This window comes from Panthera onca, chromosome F1, assembly GCF_046562875.1.
Source record: "Panthera onca isolate mPanOnc1 chromosome F1, mPanOnc1 haplotype 2, whole genome shotgun sequence".
Taxonomy (NCBI): domain Eukaryota; kingdom Metazoa; phylum Chordata; class Mammalia; order Carnivora; family Felidae; genus Panthera; species Panthera onca.
Genome location: NC_138355.1, coordinates 42,465,526 through 42,487,506, shown reverse-complemented (window position 1 = coordinate 42,487,506; position 21,981 = coordinate 42,465,526). Strand labels below are relative to the sequence as shown.

General features: G+C 55.9%; 1 protein-coding gene across 4 annotated transcripts in view; it reads left to right on the top strand.

The window, feature by feature from the left end:
• The window catches only part of KIF21B (kinesin family member 21B), a 50,556-nt gene that overhangs the window by 5,829 nt on the left and 22,746 nt on the right, over nucleotides 1-21,981 (top strand). For all 4 annotated transcript variants that reach the window (XR_009613620.3, XR_009613619.3, XM_060644058.3 and 1 more), the window contains exons 2-15: nucleotides 7,849-8,071; nucleotides 8,401-8,583; nucleotides 10,922-11,071; nucleotides 11,155-11,289; nucleotides 11,949-12,116; nucleotides 12,456-12,571; nucleotides 13,087-13,282; nucleotides 14,418-14,607; nucleotides 15,841-15,904; nucleotides 16,011-16,229; nucleotides 16,567-16,648; nucleotides 17,100-17,217; nucleotides 18,081-18,272; nucleotides 20,078-20,277. Coding sequence is in view for 2 of the 4 variants with exons in the window: in XM_060644058.3 (XP_060500041.1) it covers nucleotides 7,849-8,071; nucleotides 8,401-8,583; nucleotides 10,922-11,071; nucleotides 11,155-11,289; nucleotides 11,949-12,116; nucleotides 12,456-12,571; nucleotides 13,087-13,282; nucleotides 14,418-14,607; nucleotides 15,841-15,904; nucleotides 16,011-16,229; nucleotides 16,567-16,648; nucleotides 17,100-17,217; nucleotides 18,081-18,272; nucleotides 20,078-20,277 (2,236 nt within the window). In the remaining 2 variants the exon portion in view is untranslated. The remainder of the gene's footprint in view (nucleotides 1-7,848; nucleotides 8,072-8,400; nucleotides 8,584-10,921; nucleotides 11,072-11,154; nucleotides 11,290-11,948; nucleotides 12,117-12,455; nucleotides 12,572-13,086; nucleotides 13,283-14,417; nucleotides 14,608-15,840; nucleotides 15,905-16,010; nucleotides 16,230-16,566; nucleotides 16,649-17,099; nucleotides 17,218-18,080; nucleotides 18,273-20,077; nucleotides 20,278-21,981) is intronic.

Genomic DNA, 21,981 nt, shown 5'->3' with positions numbered 1-21,981 from the left:
GCTGGCTGGTCCTGCCTGAGACTGGAGTTAAGGTGCACTGAGGAGGGCCTGGCAGCAGGGACTGAGGGCTGAGGACCGAGGACCAGGGACAACATGCTGGGGGAGAGGCTCACTGTGCTCCATAGCCAGCTGCTTGGAGGAGGCCAGCCGCCTGTCACTCCGCATTCCTCAGCAGGGGAGGGTCCCCAGGGCCCAGTTCACACTGAGCTGTCCTCCATGTGATGCACATGCCATCACAGCTCTGGGCTCTGGGCACTCCCCACTCAGCCCCACTCTGCAGAGTCTCCTGTCTCCTGGGAGGTCATGGGAAACCCCTGCCAGATGCCCTGAGAAGGGAGTGGACAGGGAGAGCCATGCTGGAGCGCAGAAGAGCAGATGTTCCCTGCGCTGCGCTCACCCCTCTTCCAGGGCCCCTGCAGGGGGTGGGGGCAGACCTGGCCCCTGGCAGGAAGCCCTGGCCACTGCTCACGGCCCAGCCTGTTCATCTTTCCAGCTCAGGACAGGGCCCGGCCCCCTCCCTCAGCTTCTCCTGGCATCTCCACTCCCCAGCCTCTGACACCTCACCCCGCTTCTGCTGGGGCACGGCTGAGATCGTGATGCCCTGGGGGCCATGAACAAGACTCCCCAGGTTCCCTCCCCTGTCAGACTGCCTGCCCCTGGTTGTTACTCAGAAGACAGTGGCCAGGACTTGGATGAACTAAAAGAGAAAGGTCAAGGACATGTGAGGAAGGAGTGGAGGCTGAACCCCAGGTGCTCTGAATTGACACCCCAAGGCTTCCTATAGGTTTTCTTGGAGTGTCGGCACCCTCTCCCTGTGCACTTGGGAACATATTTGGGGGCAGAGGTCAAGCACAGAGGGTTGACAGGCCCATTTCACCAGATCTGCTAGGGCCTCATGCTTTCTGACCCCACAGTACAAAGCCTTCTTGTTTAGGGGTTCCGTGTCTTCTCCCTGAGGGCAGTCTCAGGCAGTGCTGGGGGAGGGTCTGAGAGGCCAGGAGAAGGTCCAGTGACAGGGCGACGAGACCCTCTGGCAGTCGCAGGGCTCTGGTGGCCCCCCACTCGGTATCCCTGCAGCTTCAAGAGCCAGCACCCTAACTTGGGTCTCACCACCCTATTTTGGAGAGGAGTGGCCTCTAGGGGAAGACGCCTTCTCCGGGCTAAGTCAGCTAAAAGCCCCCGGGTGTCTGGGAGCCAGACTCCCCTGAGAGAGCAGGATTTTGCTTCCAGCCGCCTTCCCCAGAGCTGGCAGGCTGCCACGGGGAGGAGGGGAGAGAGGATGCTCATTAGAGTGGGGGTGTAGACGCCCTGTTTCTGCAGCAGAGGGGAGCTGCCTTCCTCTGGCAGGGAAGCAGCCTCCTGGGCTCTTGTCTCCATGCTTCTCCATGCTCTAGGCTTCGGCTTTCTTAACTACAAAACAGGGAAAAATGCTTTCCCAACAGACTGCTCGTGGCGCTGCTGGCAGCTGTTGGTAGGATCAGTCCAGAGATTCTCGGAGGGGATCATTTTTCTCCAGTCCGACCTCTCTCCTGCCCTGGTGCCGGGTTGCTCAGTAGATGCAGTGGGATTGGGCAGAGTCAGCTTTGGTTTGAATTTCATTTCCACCATTATGAATTGTGTGACTTTGGGCTTGTGAAATTTCACCTTCTGAGCCTCAGTAAAATGGGGGGGGGGGAATGGCCCTTGCTTCACAGGGTGGTCCTAACACATTACATGTGTTCATGTATGTAAATGAGCTTGACACATAGGTTCTCAAAAAATGTTAGGGTTTGTTTGTCCTTATCAGACATGGCACGGAAGAAGCCACAGTGATACCAGTGACTATGATTTCGGAGCAAAAAGATTCCACAGACTCCCAGGCTCCCCTTTCCGGGGCTTAACAATCTTTGCAGGCAGGAAGTTCTTTTTGCTAACTTATCTAAATCCCTCCTGCTGTAGCTGAGGTCCCCTTTGATCTGGCTCTGTCACTGCTGAAGAAGAGCTGGTCCCCAGCAGGTCACAGCATGGCTAAGTGACTCCGTGTGCCAGGCAGACTAGGAGTCCCAGTGCTCTTTTCTGTGCTCCCTGCCCCCCACCCACACTTGCACACAACAGCTCAGTTCCAGTTTACCCGTGCTGCCCTGTGGTTGGAGCCAGGCAGACCGCTTGGGGCTGGGCAGAAGGGAGGTCGTGGCATCTGCCCAATCTCAGGCTTGAGGGCAGCACACCTAGAGACCAGGCGATGAACTTCCTCGTTTCTGCATTTCTCCCCAGGCTGTTCCACTAGCCTCTGGGGACTGCTTTTCAGGATTCCAGAAGGGCATTAAGGGTCCTATAGAAGATAAAAGCAGATAGGCTTATTCCCCCTGGGGTCTCTTCCAGAGGGACTACTTATGCTGGTTATTTCGGCCATCTGAGGGGTGATTCCAGTCCAAGACCCTGGTTCTTCTCCAAGTGTTTGAGGCAGAGCCTGGCGGGAGGGTGTCTCCCAGCCTGGAAGTCCCCAGAGTGCAAATTACTCACAAGCATAGCTGCTAACATACTAGTACTCTCCAGCTCTCCTCCTGGACTGAATCTTTGGGGCTGATGGCTAGTAAAGGTATTCTTCCTAGAAGAGCTTGTTCTTTATTAGCTATGTGACCTTGAGCCCAGCTAATTTCCTCTGAAGTCTCATTTGTAAATTAGGGGCATTAGGATGAAGAATGATCTAATGTGCAAAAGCATTGTGGGTACAGTGTCCAGCAAAGAGGCAGTCTTGCCCCATAGTATGGTGGTTGTTGCTAACTGGAGGAGTTGAGTAAGCGGCGATGTAAAGGGGTTCCAGGTGCCAGCAAAGAAAGGTGTCAGGAATCACAGACCATACAATTGTAAGAATTTTCTAGCACTCTGGAACAGTTAGTTCTTGATTAGTTATTTTAATATCACCGGCTGTTACCTCTCAGTGACGAGGCTCTTCAAATAGAAAGAACCTGGGGCTGCACCCTTAAGAGCTCGGGGGACTGAGCTCCTAACTGGGGGGCAATTCAAGTTAAGAGCCCAGGGAAGGGCCCTAGCCAGCTGATGGGGTGGGACTAATTTCACCTGAGATGCGGAGCCAACCCTTAGGAGCCCAAGGTCACTGGGCGGAGCCCCTGGGGGGGGTGGTGATTGGCTGGCTCTGTGTGATGTCACTGAGGAAGGGGCGGGGGCGAGAGGAGCTAGCCTCATCCTCCCCCTCCTAAGCCAGGGGGCAGGGTGTGGGGGCTCCGGGCAAGCTACCCTTTGCCGAGGGAGCTTTTCTCCTTGGCAGTCTCTCAGCATCCCCCTTCCCCCCACCCCCTCGCCCGGGGCCTGCCTCCTCCCGGTCTCCTCTGTCCTCCCCTTCCGCCCCGTCCTCCTGGCTTCCCAAAGAGCTGAGGAACCGCTGAGCTCAGCTCTTCCCGCAGCTCCGGGCTCGGGTTCGCGGCCTTTGTCCCGCCGCCGCCGCCGTGGGCACCGACGGGTGGGGGCCCGGCCCCGAGCCGCCTGCGCGTCCCTCGGCCGGTGCACATCTCTCCGGCGGTGGGGGAAGGATATTTAAATACCCTCCCACATCACACCAGTCCCTGCTCAATTGTGAGCAGAGGAAGCCCAGCGGCCACGCGCCCGTGCCAGATCCTGCCTCTGAAAAGCCCTGGGCCCTTTCTCTTCGCTCTCGCGCCCGCTCCCACCGCCGCTCGGTCTGCGGGTTGCCAAGCGGCGAATAGACCCGGCTCTGTTCCGGGAGGTTCCGGGAGCCTTTCTGCGCGGGGCTGTCCGGCCCGCCCCCTTCCCTCCCTGCCCGGACCTTGAGAAGGGATGGAGCGAGGCTTTGTAGGGGTAGGGCCTGGGGTGAGGGGCTCCCTGGGTGCGCTTCTAGTGGTTCCCGGACAGAAATGACATTGGACGTGTGGTCCACAAACGCAGAGCTGGCCCCGCGGGCCATTGTCTGCGATTGGAGTTTCTCAAAGATTGCATTAAATTATAGTTTATCTTGATTACTGAGTTTTTTCATACCCCCTTAACTTTTGCATTTGTGGCGAATACCTCACTCACCTCATCCTAGTCCTGGATCTGGTCCACAGCTCCTGGAGTCTGTAGTTTACTTGGAAGACCCTAGAAATTGGTTTCCATCCCCGATGCCCCCTCCCATGCCCGCCAAGAGGAACAGGGCTGTGCCTGACTCCTATCCCTTCCACCCTGCAGTAACTAGAAAGCCTCCTCCTTCCCTTTATCTGGGGCAGGGCAGGGTGGAGTTGGCTAAGGGCAGCCCATAGAAGTGACCTCACCCAGGGTGGGGCCAGGAGGGGAGGCTGCTGGAGGGGAAGGTGATGGAGTTCTTAGAAAGTTAAAACTGGGAAGCGATCTTCTAGGTGACACAGGAGGAAGCAGGGGCTCACGAATAAGAAGAGAGTGGGGGCCGAGCCTTGTCAAGGACCTCGGACTCTATCTCCCAGCCCTCAGGTCTCCTACCTGTGGGATGTAGGTTTGAATGCTACACTGGGTGGTGAGGAGTGAACCCCCAGACAGCTGAGACACAATGTCTGCCCCTGCTGGATTGCAAGCCCTGAAGGCAGGGCCAGCCTGGTGCCTGGCCAGGGGCATGCACGAGCAGATAGATGTAGCAGGATTCCTTCCAGAGCGCCTCCCTGGCTCTAATGGTGGTGCTGTGGGAGGAAGCTTATCTATTGATTTGGGGATTGAGAGTTTCCCCGGGCAGGAGGTAGCTGGAGAAGCAGAACAGACTGCAGGCTTCATAGTCAAGCAGAGCAGAAATTGGTACCCAACTTCACTGTATTTACTCTGTGTGTGACCTAACCACTTCAAGCCTCAACTTTCCTCTCTGGAAAATGGGCATTGAAATCCCTAGCTCATTGCATCACTCAAGTGAGCTAGTCTGTGGCGGGTGCCTGGCCCAGCTAGCATATATAAAATCTTAATTCTCTTTTGCTTCCACCTCTAGCTACCCATTCAAGTCCCATTCCTAGGACCAACACTGTCTCCCTCTTCTGGGTCAGTTGCTTTGGGAGTTAGTGACTCTTTCTGAGCCCATGTCCTCTGTCCTCCGCTGGTACCCTTTTCTCTGAGTAACATTGCTCACCATCTGCACCCTGCAAAGCACCCTGGTGCCTACAGGGAGCCACCCTGGGGCTGGCTGGCTGTCTTGGCCTCAGAGGACCCCCACATCAAGATGTGCTGGGCCTCACATCCCAGGATAAGGACCCCAAGGGGAATGCCTCACTGACTCCATAATTCCTGGACCCCAAATTCTGGAACCCCTCTTCCACATCCTCTTTCCCAGACTGCTCTTCTGCTAGCTCTCTTGTTCTTGGCAGGTGGGCTCCCCAGTGTTCTGGGGACTGGTCGTTGAAGGAGAAACTGCCCCCCCCCCCCCCCCCCCACTGATGGGCCCTGACAGGCAGGGCTGCTGCTCCCCCTCCCCTGCTCTCACTGTCTCCAGGGATCCTGATTCGATTTCCTCCAATCATCAGCAGTGCCATCTGCCTGGAGTAATTAAATGGTATTTGAATTGGATCCAGAAATCCTATCACAAGCAGCCCACATTGTAGGGAGGGTGTCTTCCGGAGTTAGTGCTGGCCAGCAATGCTAGAAACTCCTCGGAGCCTTCCCAGGCCAGCCCCTGGGCTCACCTGGGAACATCTGGACGCCCTGGGCAGTAAGTGTTTGGTCCTGGGTCCCACGGGCCCAGGGGCAGAGCCAGGTCTGAGGGCCAGAGTCCCAGGGACCTACCCGGTGCCTTGTGAGCAGTGGCACTCCCCTCCTCTGGAGGTGCTATCTGTCTCCCTGTGTACCTGAGCCACTCTTCCCCCACCCCGGCCCGCTGAGCCCTGCCCTTACTGACACCGCAGCACAGCACGGAAGTGTTGAAGAGGCCGTGCACACCCATGGTTCGAACCCCCACTCTGCTCCTCGCTGTCTGTGACTAGCCGGGCATCATGTTTCCTCCTCTACAAATGGGGATGGCGGTATTCACCTCGGATGTTCTCTTGACGATCAAGAGGTAGTAAATGTCCATGCTTAGACACCCCCTGGCATAGAGTGAGTGTGAATGCGTGTGTCAAGTGCCACCCTTAGTGGCCGAGGTAGAATCGCTGGCCCAGTCCTCCTCCTGGTGTGGGTCAAGTGCTAGTCTGCACGTCTAGACAGGATGAGCGAGTATCAGCTGCTCCCTTCTCAGTCAGAAAACAGTTCAGTGGGGAGACTGGGAAGCTGAGTTCTAATTTCGACTTGACCTGGAACAGCTGGATAGGGTGGACGAAGGTGGTAACCTTCCATTGCCGGCAGCCTCGGCGAGGGGAGAGCCGCTGGCCTATGAGAACCTGTTGACGCCTAAGGGAAAACACTTCTGAAGAAAACCCAGGCCACCATCTGTGGTGCGGACTGGGCCTAGTGTAGCTAACTTCCCCACACCCTCCCCCAGGGAGCTACCCTGCCTCCTCCCAGTCCCCTTTGACCCTCTGGCAGCAAAGTGCAGGCAACAGGCTGACGGGAGCATCTCCCCTGGCCTGCAGCTCTGAGTGGGCCTTGGGGGCCGGGGCAGCCCTAGAAGGGACAGGATGGTGACTTGGTGGCCCTGGCTCTGTGGCTAGGCGCCCCTGCCTGGGCCTGGATGCATGCTGGCCTGGCCCGCTCATTCTTTTCTTCTCTTGGTAAATGTTGGCTTTGGAAAAGGGAGCCTGACAAGCAGCTCATTGTAAGCGCCTGGCTGATAGGGCTGGCTTGTGTGAGCCCATGAGCGACAGCGCCTAACCCACCCCCCTTTTACTTTAGGCATTTGGGAAGTGCTTTTCTGCCAGTCCCTACAGCGCATGCTCACTGACTCACACTTGGTTGCCATGGGGACCTTGCCATGGCAATGGCTGCTTGGAAGAGGGAGAAGAGGTGGCTGGATGGAGATAGCCCTATCTGTGGCTGGCTCCCACCCAGCCCTGGTGCCACTTTTCTTCCTCATTATAAGGGATCCCAGCAGGATCTGGGATTGGGATCCAGGCCTGTGGCAGGCCTAGTATCCCTTCTAGAGGTCTCTGCCCTTCTCAGCGGACTTTTGACTTGGCCTGCTCTGTCAGGGCTGTGTTTGGCCTGTCCCCCTTGGCTCCTGGAGAGGAACCAGAGCTGGTGCCTAAGAATGTTCCGCCAGGCTCTGGCATCTGAGAGGGGGCTCTGCAGCTGGAGGACTGTTGCAGCCCCTGCAGGCCTTGGCAGAGGCTCAGGTTTGCTCTTTAATTCAGTCCTAAGGGGAGCAGCCAGGCCTGTCCCTCCGGTCCCCACCCTGGTGCTGAGCCTTACCTCCCCAGCAGGGGGCAAGCTGTCTTCTCTTCCTGATCTGCGGGACACTAATTCTAGGGCTCTCCGCTCAATCAGGAGTGTGTGCTTTAATGTCAGACGTGGGTTTGGTTCTGTCATATCCCACTGGACAACCTTAGGCAAGTCACTTCAAGTCCCTCGGCCTCAGTTTTCACATCTGTAAAATCAGGCAGATACACACCTCACAGATTTATAGTGAAGAAGACATAAACTCATTTAGGTAAAATACTTTTAACACAGATCCAATATATACAGTGCTCAATAAGTATTAGCAACTGCTCAATAAGTGTTTGGTGATATTTTTACTGATATTGATATTATATTTGATATAATATTGATATTATTATTACTATTGTGGTATTATTACAAAAGTTGCCTCCATCCTCTGGGGAGGCTCCTAAGCTTCCTTCCTTCTCCTCCAGTTTGTGGGGGCTGTGGGAGGGTCTGGGGGAAGGGGAGGCTTGGCAGGCAGGTGAGGGGGAGCAGGGGGCCACAGCACTCCCCTGCCGGCTGGGTCCGACCTGGGGCTCTCCCCGTCCCCGGCAGGATTCGGCCCCAGCTGTCAAAGGAGAAGATTGAGGGCTGTCACATCTGCACTTCTGTCACCCCGGGGGAGCCCCAGGTCCTTCTGGGGAAGGACAAGGCCTTCACCTATGACTTTGTCTTCGACCTGGACACCTGGCAGGAACAGATCTATTCGACCTGTGTGAGCAAGCTCATCGAGGGCTGTTTCGAGGGCTACAATGCCACAGTGCTGGCCTATGGGCAGGTAAGCCGCCTCCACTCCCACCAAGGGCCATTCTGACCCCCATCACCCCACCCGGTGGAAGAGAGAGCCCTGCCCCTCAGAGCAGTGGCAGTGGAGCCATGGTTTCATCTGTTGTCTGAGGATGCTGCAGCCTGGCTAGCTATGGGAGGGAGGCTGTCAGAGGAGACTTCCACAGGGTGTGGCTGCGGGAGGAGGGAGGGGCCAGGAGGGACAGGTGACCTGGGTTGGGAGGTGAATCGTAAGGAATTCTGCCCGGCCTGGGGTCCAGGGCTTGCTGATGTCCCCCAGAGGGTGCTGTCTAACACCTCCTTCCATCTTTGCGGGTGCAGACAGGGGCCGGGAAGACGTACACTATGGGCACTGGCTTCGACACGGCAACATCAGAGGAGGAGCAAGGCATCATTCCGAGGGCCATCGCACACCTCTTTGGGGGCATTGCTGAGCGGAAACGGCGGGCACAGGAGCAGGGTGTGGCTGGGCCTGAGTTCAAAGTCAGCGCTCAGTTCCTGGAGGTACTGTGGCCTCGTAGGGTTGGCAGGAGGGAGACTTGGGGGACAGCAAGACCATGGAAGCTGGGCTTACCCCCAGGACAGTGGAATGAGCCTAGGAAGCCGTGGCAGCATCTAGAGTTGATAAATATCCTGCTGCTGGAAGTATCCAAGCAAGAGCCAGAAAACCACTTGGTAGGACACTCTTAAGTGGTTTCCTGTATCAGAAAGGGCTTCAGTCGGGGCATCTGGGTGGCTCAGTCAGTTAAGCGTCCGACTTCAGCTCAGGTCATGATGTCACGGTTTGTGGGTTCGAGCCCTGCGTTGGGCTCTGTGCTGACAGCTCAGAGCCTAGAGTCTGCTTCGGTTTCTGTGTCTCCCCTCTCTCTGCCCCTAGCCTACTCTCGCTCTCGCTCTCTCTCTCTCAAAAATAAATGAACACAAAAAAAAGAAGAAGGGGGTTGAGTCAATGAGAACCTTTAAGATCTCTTCAAACCCTGACGGATTCTCAGCTCTGACGCTTACTAGCTGTGTAACCTGGGGCACATCATGTCACCACTGCACAATGGTGGCTATAATATCTATTTCCTTACGAGTTTTGTAAGGATGACACGGAAGCATATGCCTGGCACATAGTGAGAACTCCTCGGCTCTGCCAGGTTTCTCCCCAGTCTCAGAGCGCCTGCCCTATCCCTTTCTGCCCGAGGTCCTTCCTGACCCTCTGAGTCTTGTCTGACCCCAGGCCAGGAAGGTCCAACAGAAGGAGCTTTTCTTTGCAATAGTTCCTGCCTCTCTCTGGGAGAATGTCAGTGTGTCAGGGCCAGGATTTTGGCATCTGGGGGTTTTGGGGATGGAGGGAGGGATCTTCGGCCTATAAAGGGGCCTCTCAGAAGGGGGTGTCTGAGGAAGCAGGTATACCTGGGTACTGCTCATAGGTGCCTGACTTGACCAGGCACCTCCTTTAGGACACTTGAACCAGGTGCCTTCAGTTCTCAGCATCTGAAGCTCCAACCCATAGATCCCCCCAACCCCTGGCACTGGGGCATTTGCTGGGTATGGAGCTGCCCTGGACTCTGACTGTACCCAGGTTGTCCTCTGAGGGAGGGATGTGGCTCCAGACCTCTGTAGGTCTTCCATGGCCCACCCTGCCCACCGCACCACTGCTTCTCCCTCCTGGGCACTCAGAGCGACTACTTTCCCCTTAGAGGACCCTGTATTTTAGATGTGAGAGTTTTTCTTTGTCCTTCTGGACTTTTTGCTTCTGATAAATTGACTGTCTCTGTGTGTGTGTGTGTGTGTGTGTGTGTGTGTGTGTGTGTCCTACGGCTGTGTATCTCTATAAGCTTTTCCATCTCTTTGTTTTCTTCTTTCTTCTATCCTATTGCCATGGGAATCCCCAACGAGTAGGGCAGTTCCTAGAAAACTCATGCCAAAGGGGGAACCACAAGGGGTTAAATGATGGTGCGCCTGTCTCAACAGACAGACAGACACCATGGCACCCACCTCTGCACCAGTCCCTTCCGTTTCCCCTTCCCCTTCCTGTGGAGTATTTCTGTTTCTTTAAGGCATCAAAGCCTCGGATGTCAGAGGGCTGCCGTCTGCCCCTCCCCCACAGGATTCTGTTGGCTGCTGACCAAGCTGCCCTGTCCCTTTTCCCATCCCCCAGCCCCCACCCCCAGCCCCGCCCCGCCTGGAGAATAGGCCAACCCTTCAGCAGGTGAAGCTTTCCCTGCAGGGATTCCAAGCACAGGAATCTCCAAGATTGAGAGCATGTAAAATAAGGTGACTGCTCCTGGCCAGGTCACCTCTCCCAGTGGTCTCTGCAGGCCCTCCCCAGGATGCCAGGCCCCAAGGGCATGCTCTCCATGCCCACATTCCTTCCCCATTGGGAGGTAGTCGTCACCTCAACTCCCAGGGACCATCAGTCTCTACTGAGCTCTGCCTTTCCCTCCCTCATCTGAAACCACGTCCCTACCCCCTTTCCTAGCCTAGTAACAAACATAATAGGATCTGCCCAAATCTTCATATCTTCCTCATTTACATCTAGGACGTTGAGTCCCCTTGTCCCCTTTAGGTCATTAGTCCCTTGCCAAGACTGAAAACTGCTGAATGCTGGTTGCTTGGGCAGTGGAAACAAAACCTCAATATAGTTCTTCCCAGGACCCAGCTGCCCCCCCATACCTGTTCAGGAGAAAGATCATGGAATCTAGAACCTAGAGGGAACCAGCGTTGACAGGTTCACTTCCCAGAGCCTCAGTTTCTATATCTGCAAAATGGAGCTGATTTACAAACATGGGAAAGCCCCTTGGGGCTCCACACTATGTGCCACGTGAACCCAGCAGCTGTTTCTGCCCCTGCCCAGCTCTACAACGAGGAGATCCTTGACCTGTTTGATAGCACCCGTGACCCTGACGCCCGCCACCGCAGGTCCAACATCAAGATCCACGAGGACGGGAACGGTGGCATCTACACCACGGGCGTCACTTCCCGCCTCATCACCTCCCAGGAGGAGGTGAGTGTCCACTAAAGGTCCGGGACAGGCAGGGGCCGACTGCGTAGCTGGTCTGCTGTCCTCACGTATGCCTCCCTCCCCAGCTGATCCAGTGCCTGAAGCAGGGGGCCCTGTCCCGCACCACGGCCAGCACCCAGATGAACGTGCAGAGCTCCCGCTCACACGCCATCTTCACCATCCACGTGTGCCAGATGCGAGTGTGCACCCAGCCCGACCCAGTAAGGAGCCCGCAGAGGCCCGGGGGCTGGCGCATTATGGGGGCTTCTCAGGAGGGCAAAATGAGGAAGGAGCTGTGGATCTGAAACTAGCAAATCTGGGTTTGCCTCTGCCGCTTGTTGATTCTTCTTTTTCGTTTTCCTTAAGCCTCAGTTACCCACCTGTACAATGGGGTAACCATGCCTCTATGGGTTTTTTTTGTGTTTTTTTTGTTTTTTTTAAATTTTTTAACGTTTATTTATTTTTGAGACAGAGAGAGATAGAGCATGAACAGGGGAGGGGCAGAGAGAGAGGGAGACACAGAATCGGAAGCAGGCTCCAGGCTCTGAGCCATCAGCCCAGAGCCCGACGCGGGGCTCGAACTCACGGACTCACAGACCGTGAGATCGTGACCTGAGCTGAAGTCGGACGCTCAACCGACTGAGCCACCCAGGCGCCCCATGCCTCTATGGTTTTGAAGATTGCATGAGAATCGGGCATGTGCAATTACTGTGCACATTGCCAGATGCTCTGCCTGTGCAAGGGGAGAGGCGCCTGCAGCCTCCCTGGCTCTCGGCCCCACAGCGCCCCAGGCAGTAGTACTGAAGGACGAGGGCTGAGAGCGGAGGAGCAGCAAGGTGGGGCGAAGGCCAGGTGACTCAGACGCCGGCTTCTGCTGCAGGTGAATGAGGCTGTGACTGGGCTTCCTGAGGGCACGGCTCCCACAAGTGAGTATGAGACGCTCACTGCTAAGTTTCACTTTGTGGACCTGGCCGGCTCAGAGCGGCTGAAGCGGACGGGGGCCACTGGCGAGCGGGCCAAGGAGGGCATCTCCATCAACTGCGGCCTGGTAGGCACATGCGGCGGGTCACCAGCCCCAGCAGCTGGCACAGCTCAGTCTCAGCCCCTCTCCAGACCCTATGGCCCATGGCTGCCCCGTCCTCCTTGGGCCTCTTGTTGGTTGCGGCCCAGGGCACCCATATGTCACTACTGTGAGGCCCTTGGTCCTTCACCCTCACTCTTGCCCCAGTTCCTGATTTCACCAAATGATCACATCTGCCTGGAGACCCTCTGAGGGAGCTTGAGGGCTGCTGGGTCATCGAGGCAGGTACAGATGGCTTGGGGCTGTCTTGTCCCGACTCCCTCTCTCTCTGAGTGCCTCCCAAGTGCCAGGGTCTGTCTCCCGCAGCTGGCCTTGGGCAACGTGATCAGCGCGTTGGGGGACCAGAGCAAGAAGGTGGTGCACGTGCCCTACAGGGACTCCAAGCTCACCCGGCTCCTCCAGGACTCGCTGGGAGGCAACAGGTACCCTATAGCCAACATCCAGGGAAGGGGCAGAGTAGGCAGGAACCTCCTGGAGAATATCGATGTGAGGGTTTGATTCATGAGGACCTTGTGGATGAGGAGGCCTTCCCACTGTGGGCTGCGGGCTTGGGAGACAGGAGCCTCAAGATGCCGTATGACCTCTAGCCAACATGGTCAGACTCAGCTTCTTTGTCTGTGCAACCGGGAGAGATGGTCTCAAAGTGACAGAGCCCAAATGGGGTAATGGATGGGAACTACTAGGCAGACACAGAGCTGTGACTGGCGGTGACATATCACAACCTGCCAGCCGCCTTCACTGTGGGTTACCACCGTTGGAAGGAAGCCCTTGGCCAGGTGGTCCGGAGCCCCACATCCCAGGTTCTGCCCTGGTGAATGCCCAGGGCCTTAGGGCCTTAGGGCAGTAGAGGAATGGGTTGGGAGCTGCGCCCTGAGGCGATGCTTCTGGGGTCCTGGCTGTGCCCCTCAAACCTCACTCTCCTACTGCACCCTCCCAGCCAGACCATCATGATTGCCTGTGTGAGCCCCTCAGACCGGGACTTCATGGAGACGCTCAACACGCTCAAGTACGCCAATCGGGCCCGCAACATCAAGAACAAGGTGGTGGTGAACCAGGACAAGACGAGCCAGCAGATCAGCGCTCTGCGGGCCGAGATCGCGCGCCTACAGATGGAGCTAATGGAGTACAAGGCGGTGAGCGCACTCCTGGGCGTGGCGGGCCCTTGTTCTTCAGCGTCCCTCGCACCCTGCCACCACCTCCCCACCCTGTCCCCACCACGTCCTGAGTATCGGCTCTGTGCCGGTGTGCACAGGGGGTTTCCCCGGGTGAAGTGAGCACGGTCAGAGCCCCCGGGGTTTTAGCATACTAAGAGAAAGGAGGGAACTCAGCTTCTGTTGCATAGCTCTTAAGCACAGGATGGACGCCCTGCTGGGTGTTTTCATGTCCGCTGAAAAGGCTACGTTGGACCAGATGAGACTCCTAGACTTTGGTACAGAAGAATTGATGGGGACCGCACGAGTAGCCCAGTGTGCCTGGGGGCAGGGCAGGGGAGAGAGCTGGCCCTACTCGCTCAGGTGGTCAGTCAGGGAAGGCCGCATGGAGACGGGGGCCTTTTATATGGATTTTGAAAAGTGAATGAGATATCATCAAAAGCAAGTGGACCAGGCATTCTAGGATGCAAACGAGCCATGTGCAAAGGAACAGAGATGGAAAAAATGGGTGCTTCTTGGGGAAGTGTCTAATTCCACATGACTGAGGCAAAATCAGTGGCTGCCTAGTAGCCCGTGGCTTGCATCTGGTACACGAATGGGTTTTGGTTTGGCTTGCCCTTTTTTTTAAAAGAATACAGCTTTGTTGTCTGCCTTTCTGAAAATCAGGAAATTTCAGTTTTTCCTGAAAAAGTTGAAGATCTAATAACATAGAGCACTAAGTTGGCTGGGGTAGCATATTGCTGCCCCCTTTTAGACTGAGTCTGTGACTCTGTTAGCTCCAGTCCCCACCACTCCCTGTTGTCTTGTACCCAGACTAATTTACTCATATATGCCAACTGCCTGGGCCCTTTGAGGTTTTGGCCCTCGGGTTAGCACTTATGGTGATATGAAGGTAGGTGCTGGAAAGGTAAGGCAAGGTAGGATTAGGGGAGGCTTGGAATGGCTGGCTATAGAATTTGGACTTTCTGGCTGTCAAGGAGAGTATTGGGAGACAGGAGCTATGTTTTAGAAAACGTGAGGCAGGGGGAGACCAGCAGCACTGCTATGTGCATCATCAACCCCTCCCCGCACTACGTGCTCTGGCACCTGACCACCCCCTGCCTGCCCCTCCTCCCAGGGCAAGAGGGTGATCGGAGAGGACGGTGCCGAGGGCTACAGTGACCTGTTCCGGGAGAATGCCATGCTGCAGAAGGAGAATGGGGCGCTGCGTCTGCGGGTAAAGGCCATGCAGGAGGCCATCGATGCCATCAACAACCGCGTCACCCATCTCATGAGCCAGGAGGCCAATCTGCTCCTCGCCAAGGCCGGTAAGTTGGGGTGCACCAGGCCAGCTCGGACACCAACAGGCTGGGGCTCCTTCTCCCCATACCCACCCTAGGACATTAGGGAGGCTGGGCTAGCCGACCAATCCACACACAGATCGATGCATTTAAGCATTTTTTTCCAATTGATTTTATTTGTTTTTTTATTTATTACTTTAAAAAAATTGTTTAATGTCTATTTATTTTTGAGAGAGAGACAGAGCATGAGCAGAGAGAGAGGGAGACATAGATTCCGAAGCAGGCTTCAGGCTCTGAGCTGTCAGCACAGATCCCAATGCGGGGCTCAAACCCACGAACCGTGAGATCATGACCTGAGCTGAAGTCGGACGTTTAACCGACTGAGCCACCAAGGAGCCCCTCCAATTGATTTTAAACCTTTTTTTACGACACAAGTAATACATGAATACGTCTTCCTTGCTTAACATGCATGCATAAAGTAGAGGTTAAAATCCCTTCTCACTGAAGTCTCCATTCCGTGTCTTCTCTACTTCTTAGAGGTAGCTCTGGGCACATTTTCCCATATTTTCCCATACCTTTGCTCCAAGTGTGGCTATGTATTCATATGGACGTACACACATATGTGTGTGTGAATATATACTGCCTTTTTTCTGTATGTGAGATCGTATGTGTTGTCCTATGACTTCCCATTTTCACTTAGCCTTATGCTTTGGAGATCTTTTATTAAACATATAAATCTACTTCATTCTTTTAAGCTGTACAGTGTTCCATATGTGCCGATCATCGGCAGCAGCGCCTGCGGATGGCCCTCGGTTGTTTCCGATTTCGTGCTTTTACCAACAGTGCTTGTGTATATCTGTGCACATGTACACATCTTTCTTTGATGTGGATTCCTTTTTGGGAAAGGTCTGTGTGTGCTGTCCTACCAGACGCACAGGTACAAGACCACCAGCTTTGGGGCACCTGGGTGGCTCAGTCGGTTGGGCGACTTCAGCTCAGGTCACGATCTCACGGTCCATGAGTTCGAGCCCCGCGTCGGGCTCTGGGCTGATGGCTCAGAGCCTGGAGCCTGCTTCTAATTCTGTGTCTCCCTCTCTCTCTGGCCCTCCCCCGTTCATGCTCTGTCTCTCTCTGTCTCAGAAATAAATAAACATTAAAAAAAAAATTAAAAAAAAAAAAAAGACCACCAGCTTTGAGCCGCAAGTCCTTACCCTTCCTTGTCTTCTTTATTGCCCTCTCCTTGCCCCCTTCCCCCTCCAGGTGATGGCAATGAGGCCATTGGTGCTCTGATCCAGAACTACATCCGGGAGATTGAGGAGCTGCGGTGAGTGAGCCCCAGCATATCTGGGAACAGCAGAGGGCCTGGGCTGGTCCAGAGCCCAGGGCGATGTCAGCTCACCTGGCCCCGACCACTTACTCTCCCCACGCAGGACGAAGCTCCTGGAGAGCGAGGCCATGAATGAGTCCCTGCGCCGCAGCCTGTCTCGGGCCTCAGCTCGGAGCCCCTACTCGCTGGGTGCATCTCCGGGGGCTCCCGCCTTTGGGGGCAGCCCGGCCAGCTCCATGGAGGATGCCTCTGAGGTGATCCGCAGGGCCAAGCAGGACCTGGAGCGGCTCAAGAAGAAGGAGGTCAGGCAGCGGAGAAAGAGGTGAGTGGGGAGCCCCCATGTCCTGGTGGGCTCTGCAGGAGCCCTGCCACCTGCCTGTGTTTAGCGGGGAGCTGCCCCAGGGCTACTTGGGAAGTCTCTGAGCACTTTTGCTCAGGCTTTTGGGCAGAAGCCACTCTCCTTTCTCTAATGCTGCACCTTCCCCCGGGGAGAGGGAGGGTGGAGATTACCCAGGGTTAATTCTAGACTGGGGGTAGAGAAGAGCAGCCACATTCTCTGCAGAACAGGAACCCAGCCCCATCCTCCTGCCCTATCCTACCCCTACCACCCCCCACCACACGCTCAAAGCTAACCTGGCCTACCCTTCACTCCTGGGCAGTCCAGAGAAGGAGGCCTTCAAAAAGAGGGCAAAACTCCAACAGGAAAACAGTGAGGAGACCGACGAGAATGAAGCTGAGGAGGTGAGGGACTGTCCCTGTCCCCTCCCCTCTACGTGCTCACTCCTGCGTCCCTACTGAGCAGAGGGGTCCCCATGGCTACCTTGGCAGGATGGGAGAGGGGCTTAGGTCTGCCTCCGGTTGAGTTGATCCCGGAGCTTCCTTGTATGGCTGACCGGTTGCCCTGGCATTCTCCATCCCTCAGCCCCCCACCTCATTCCAAACGGGTGAGGCCAGGTGGGGAGGCTGTCCCCAAGGGGCTCTGCTCAGGCTGCTGGGGGAGTCGGGTGGTACTCTTTCAGGACTGGGGGTGGGCACAAGGGGCCCTGAGCCTGGTCTGCCCCGTTCCCCACCGTCTTGACACGCCTGGGGCATTGTCCAGACTCCCTCTGCTTCTGGACTCCCCTCCCCGAGGCCAGGCCCAGCCTGAGTGAGGAGGGTCCGCGGGCCTCCCCTAATGGTGCTTGGTGCCCAGGAGGAGGAAGAGCGAGACGAGAGTGGCTGTGAGGAGGAGGAGGGGCGTGAGGATGAAGACGAGGACTCGGGCAGTGAGGAGAGCCTGGTGGACTCGGACTCAGACCCTGATGAGAAGGGTGCGTGTGCCCAGGCTGGGGCAGGGGGAAGCGACACGCGGAGTAGTAGGTGCACGGGGCGGGCTGCCCGTCAGCCCTGGGCCCAGAGAAACTGCGCGGACCTTCCAGACTCAAGTCCCTGAGCCAGATGCCCCGAGGGGGGCGGGGGAAGGGGAGGTCAGGCCCCTCTTAAGGGGGTCAGGCCTTAACTGAGTTCTCAAAGAGTGTGGATGTCCAGCGCCCGGAACTCCCAGACGTGATATCGCCATCACCACCACCACCATCAACAAAGACAATAGTAGTGATTAAGGATGGCAACGCTCATTATATGCCGGGAACTGCTGACCTTTGGCCTGGGTTGTTCAGTTCTCACTACAACCCTGTGCATAGATGTTAGGAGCCCCTCCCCCCGCAAGCTCAGAGGCATCTAGTGACTTCACCCTCTCCTCGCCCCCCCGCCCCTGCGTGGCAGATGCAGAACCAGGCCTTGAATGTAGGTCTGGCCGGTGCCAAAACCCACTCCTCTAAGTGGGGGCACCCACCCTGTCAGCTCTGCCCTGCTGCCATTTCCTGACCCACAGCCTTCCTCCTCCACCCCGGCTGCGTCCCATGCCATCTATGACAGGTAGACGTTGGCCTCTGGGGCACAACAGGGGTGGTGGGATGCCTAGACCACCCCCCGCCCCCAGCTCCTGGGCCAGCCTCGAATTTCTGAGGCTGGTCTTCAAATGTGTCACCCCATCCGGCAGCCCCTACCCACCATGGGACTTATTCCCTCCAGCCTCTGCTCGCTAACTGGGCGCGGCTGACCAAAGGAAAGCCCCAGTGCCCCCATCCGGCCCTAAGCCCCTGGAACTGGATCGAGCCTGTCTCTGCCCCCACAGAGGTGAACTTCCAGGCAGACCTGGCCGACCTGACGTGCGAGATCGAGATCAAGCAGAAACTGATCGACGAGCTGGAGAACAGCCAGCGGCGGCTGCAGACTCTCAAGCACCAGTATGAGGAGAAGCTGATTCTCCTGCAGAACAAGATCCGAGACACACAGCTGGAGCGAGACCGCGTGCTGCAGAACCTCAGTGAGGCCACCACCCTGCCCTCGCTTTCCCCTGAGGCCCCTCCCTCCACTGTCACAAGCCCCGCCCAGCAGCTGGCACCTGTGGGATTTACCTGGTCTCCTGAGCAAGGGCTTCTGACCCGTGGACTGTGCCCTTTGACCCACTGTCATCAATGTCTGAGGTCTAACCCTAGTTTCATGCTACATTTTACATTTATTATTCTTTTATTGGCATCTTTGGTATTAGAATCCTTTATTTCCCTAGGCACATGGACCTGATGCTCCTCAGCTTTTTTTCTGCATTCAGTTCCTGGAGCATTTTCCTTTGAACCTATTTACAAACCTACTTGTCACATTCTGTCTTCTTTATACTGCTTTTTAGCAGTAATTCATTCAATTACTGTTTCACTCATTAATCCACTGATTCAGCAAACATTTGTTGACTCTGTCTTATAGAGCTGACATTGTTCTAGGTCCTAGAGATATTGGGGTGAGCAAAATCCCTGCATCACGAAGTGTACATTCTGATGGGCAGAGACAGACGTAAATACGATAAGTAAACAGAGTGGGTGACATGTCCGATGCTGATAAGTACCAAGAAAAAAATATACAGCAGGGAAGGAGGTCAGGGAGTGTTGGGGAGCGGGTTAGAGTTTTATAAAGGATGGTCATGGAAGACTTCACGGAGGAGGTGACATCTGAGCAGACTTGAAGGAGGTGAGAGAGTGCCAGCGCAGAATGAGCACAGGGCTGAGCATTCCAGGCAGAGAACAGAAGATGCCAAGGCCCTGAAGTGGGAGTGTGCCTGGCATGTTGGTGGAACGACAAGGGACAGACAGCTGGAACACGGTGAAAGGGGGCAAGTGGCAAGAGATGAGACAAGAAAGACGGGACCAGGTCGTGTCCGTCACTGGAAGGACCTTGCTTTATTCTCTGAGGGAGATGGGAGGGTGTGGTGTTTGGAGAGAGCGATGTGATGTAGATTTTAAAAGCATTTTGAGAAGAACACTCTGGCTGACGTGGAGGGGAATGAAAGTGGTAGCTTGAGACTAATTAGAAACTGTTACAAAAGATTCTGGTGAATCATTGGGGCAAAAAAAGCAAAGAAATAAATAAAGACAGCGAAGAAGAAATAAATAACTGTGGTGAAAGAGGATTTAGACAACATGGGCTTGAGGAGTGGTCCAGTTCTGGATCCATTTTTTAGGTAGAGAAAAAAGCTTTTGTTGACTGGGTAGAAGACGTAAGGTGAGCCAAAAGTGTCTCCAGGGTTCAAGCTTCTGGAAGGATGGTGATGGCATCTACTGAGAAGGGGAAGCCTGCTGGGGTGAGGGGGACAGAGATTGGGAGTCTGGTCTTGTGCCTGTTAAGTTTGAAGTATCTGCTGCACATCCCCAAGGGGACGCCTGTGGGCATTCCGGGCAGCAAAGGTCAAGGGTAGAGAAATCAGTTTATTCCTTCTGCTCTGGCCCGCATCACTGTCTTCTTACTAGCTCTTTCCTTCCCACTGGCCTGGTTCTTTCCTCCAGTTATGGGTCAGAGCCAAGCCAGCAGGAGTGGCCCACAGGACCCTCCCAGGAGGCTCAGAGGTCTCGAGATGCAGACACCCCCTCCAGGTCCAGTAGAAAGTCAGAGCAGGAAGGGGACTTGGCATCTTCCAGTCTGATCCCCTCATTGTTTAAATAAGAAACAGGCGCACAGAAGCGTGTGACTTGCTCAGGGTCCCGCAGTGAGACTAGAACCCGGGCTCCCGCTCCCGCCCCCCACCGCCCACCATCTGAGCCCAAAGCTGACACAGCACTAACAGCCGCCTCTTGCTGCTCTCAGGCACCATGGAGTGCTACACGGAGGAGAAGGCCAACAAGATCAAGGCGGACTATGAGAAGAGGCTGCGGGAGATGAACCGAGATTTGCAGAAGCTGCAGGCCGCACAGAAGGAGCACGCGCGGCTGCTCAAAAACCAGTCCCGCTATGAGAGGGAGCTGAAGAAGCTGCAGGCCGAGGTGGCTGAGATGAAGAAGGCCAAGGTAGGGGCCGAGGGGGTGAGCAGCAGGGCTGAGGGGTGGCCGTGTGACGTCCTCTTAGAATCCACTTACTGTGTTAAAAATAACCATAGCGATCAGCGTGGAAATCTTCCCGACGCACAGCATTGAGTAATTCAAGCCCGTCCTGGCCCTGGACACTGTCATCTGAGCCGGGTTCACGGTGCAGGGTGAAGCCACCTCTCCCAGTAGAGGGGCGGGGAAGGAACTCGCGGGACGCTGCTCAACACTGCCCCCTGTGGTAGGAAACTGCGCCACAGTTGCCCCCAATCCTCCCAAGTACATGTGAAGGATCGCCCGTGTGCTGGGCCTTGGCCTACAGTGATAATAATCATTACTGTTGTCTGAATGCTTACTGTGGTCAGGCTCTAGGCTAGTGGTCTAACATGCATGAGCATACTAAGTACTCAGGAGAACCTCATGAAGGAGGCCCTATTATTATTCCCATTTCGTGCATGGGAAAGTGAGGCTCAGAGAGGTCCCTTCCAGCTACCCAGAGTTAGCGCTGGGATTCAAACTCACTTCTCTGCCTCCCAAGCCAGCTCGAGTCCTGTGTGGCATGGTGCCTTTTCCACTTTGCCGTCACCCAGAGTACTTAGTCTCTGGGGCCTGGAGTCTGCCCCTGAAGTTCTGGTTTCTTGGCTCAGGTCTTCTGCCTCCGGTGTCTGAGTGTGTTCTTGTTCTGGCCTGCGGCCCGGCACCTCCACGCTCCCTTCGTGTCCTCCCTCCCCCTGGCCTTCCTGGCCCTGCTGTCCTACCCTGGCCCTTAGCCCCTCATGCATTCCAGCTCTCCCCAGCCCTGGGCCAGGCCCTGAAGCTAGACCCCCTCGCAAAACCTGGCATTGGCAGCCGTCCCAGCAAGCTGTGGAGGGCTGGCCTCAGAAATGGGAGCACCAAAGGTGCTTCAGGCTGATGGGACAGCAGTATGGACTTGGGGAGCCGTCAGTAACTGTGGCCTCACCGCTGACTCACGTGTTGACCTGCGTGCAGAGGAAAGAGGCCATGCGCTAGTGATGCATTCTGAGAGGAGGTGGGCTCTGAGCCATCGGGTAGTCCTGGCCACCTCTCCCGGGCACGCTCTGTCTCCAGCCTCAGCTGGGCCACAGATCCAGGGGCTCCATCAGCCTGGCCAGGCTGTTGCTTTACTCAGGTTGGCTGGCCTGACCTGGTCCCAAGGAGTGCCCTCTGGTGGTGTAGAAGGGAGTGACCAGGGGGCCTTGGTTTTTCCCTGGGGGAAGCAGCGCACCCATCAAGGTTTGTGTTGTGTAGGCGCTCCTGGGCGGTGTATCTTTGTCCTCACTCTGTGTCTCCCTGGAGGCTCACTGGCTAACGCCCCTGCAGCCTGAGCTGGCCAGTGCACATCCTAGCTGGGGTGACCCTAGATAGAGCCTCGTAAGGGAAGCCTGGCGAAATAATATGATGTCCAGGATATCCGAAGGGCCGAGGACCCACCAGTCTTCCTGCATTTCAGTCTCAGGATTGTCAGGGCCCTTCAGCCAGCTGCCCAGATCTGCCCATCTAACTGTGCTCTCATGAGCCCTGGCTAGAGGTAGAAAAGAACCTTCCAGGGGTGCCCCAGCAGGGCCCAGGGTTCTGTTAGAAGGACAGATGGTGCAGCAACCTCGGGTTCTAACCTGATGCCATGACAGCCAGTGTCTAAGAACCCTCCCGCCTCGGTTCAGCTGCAGT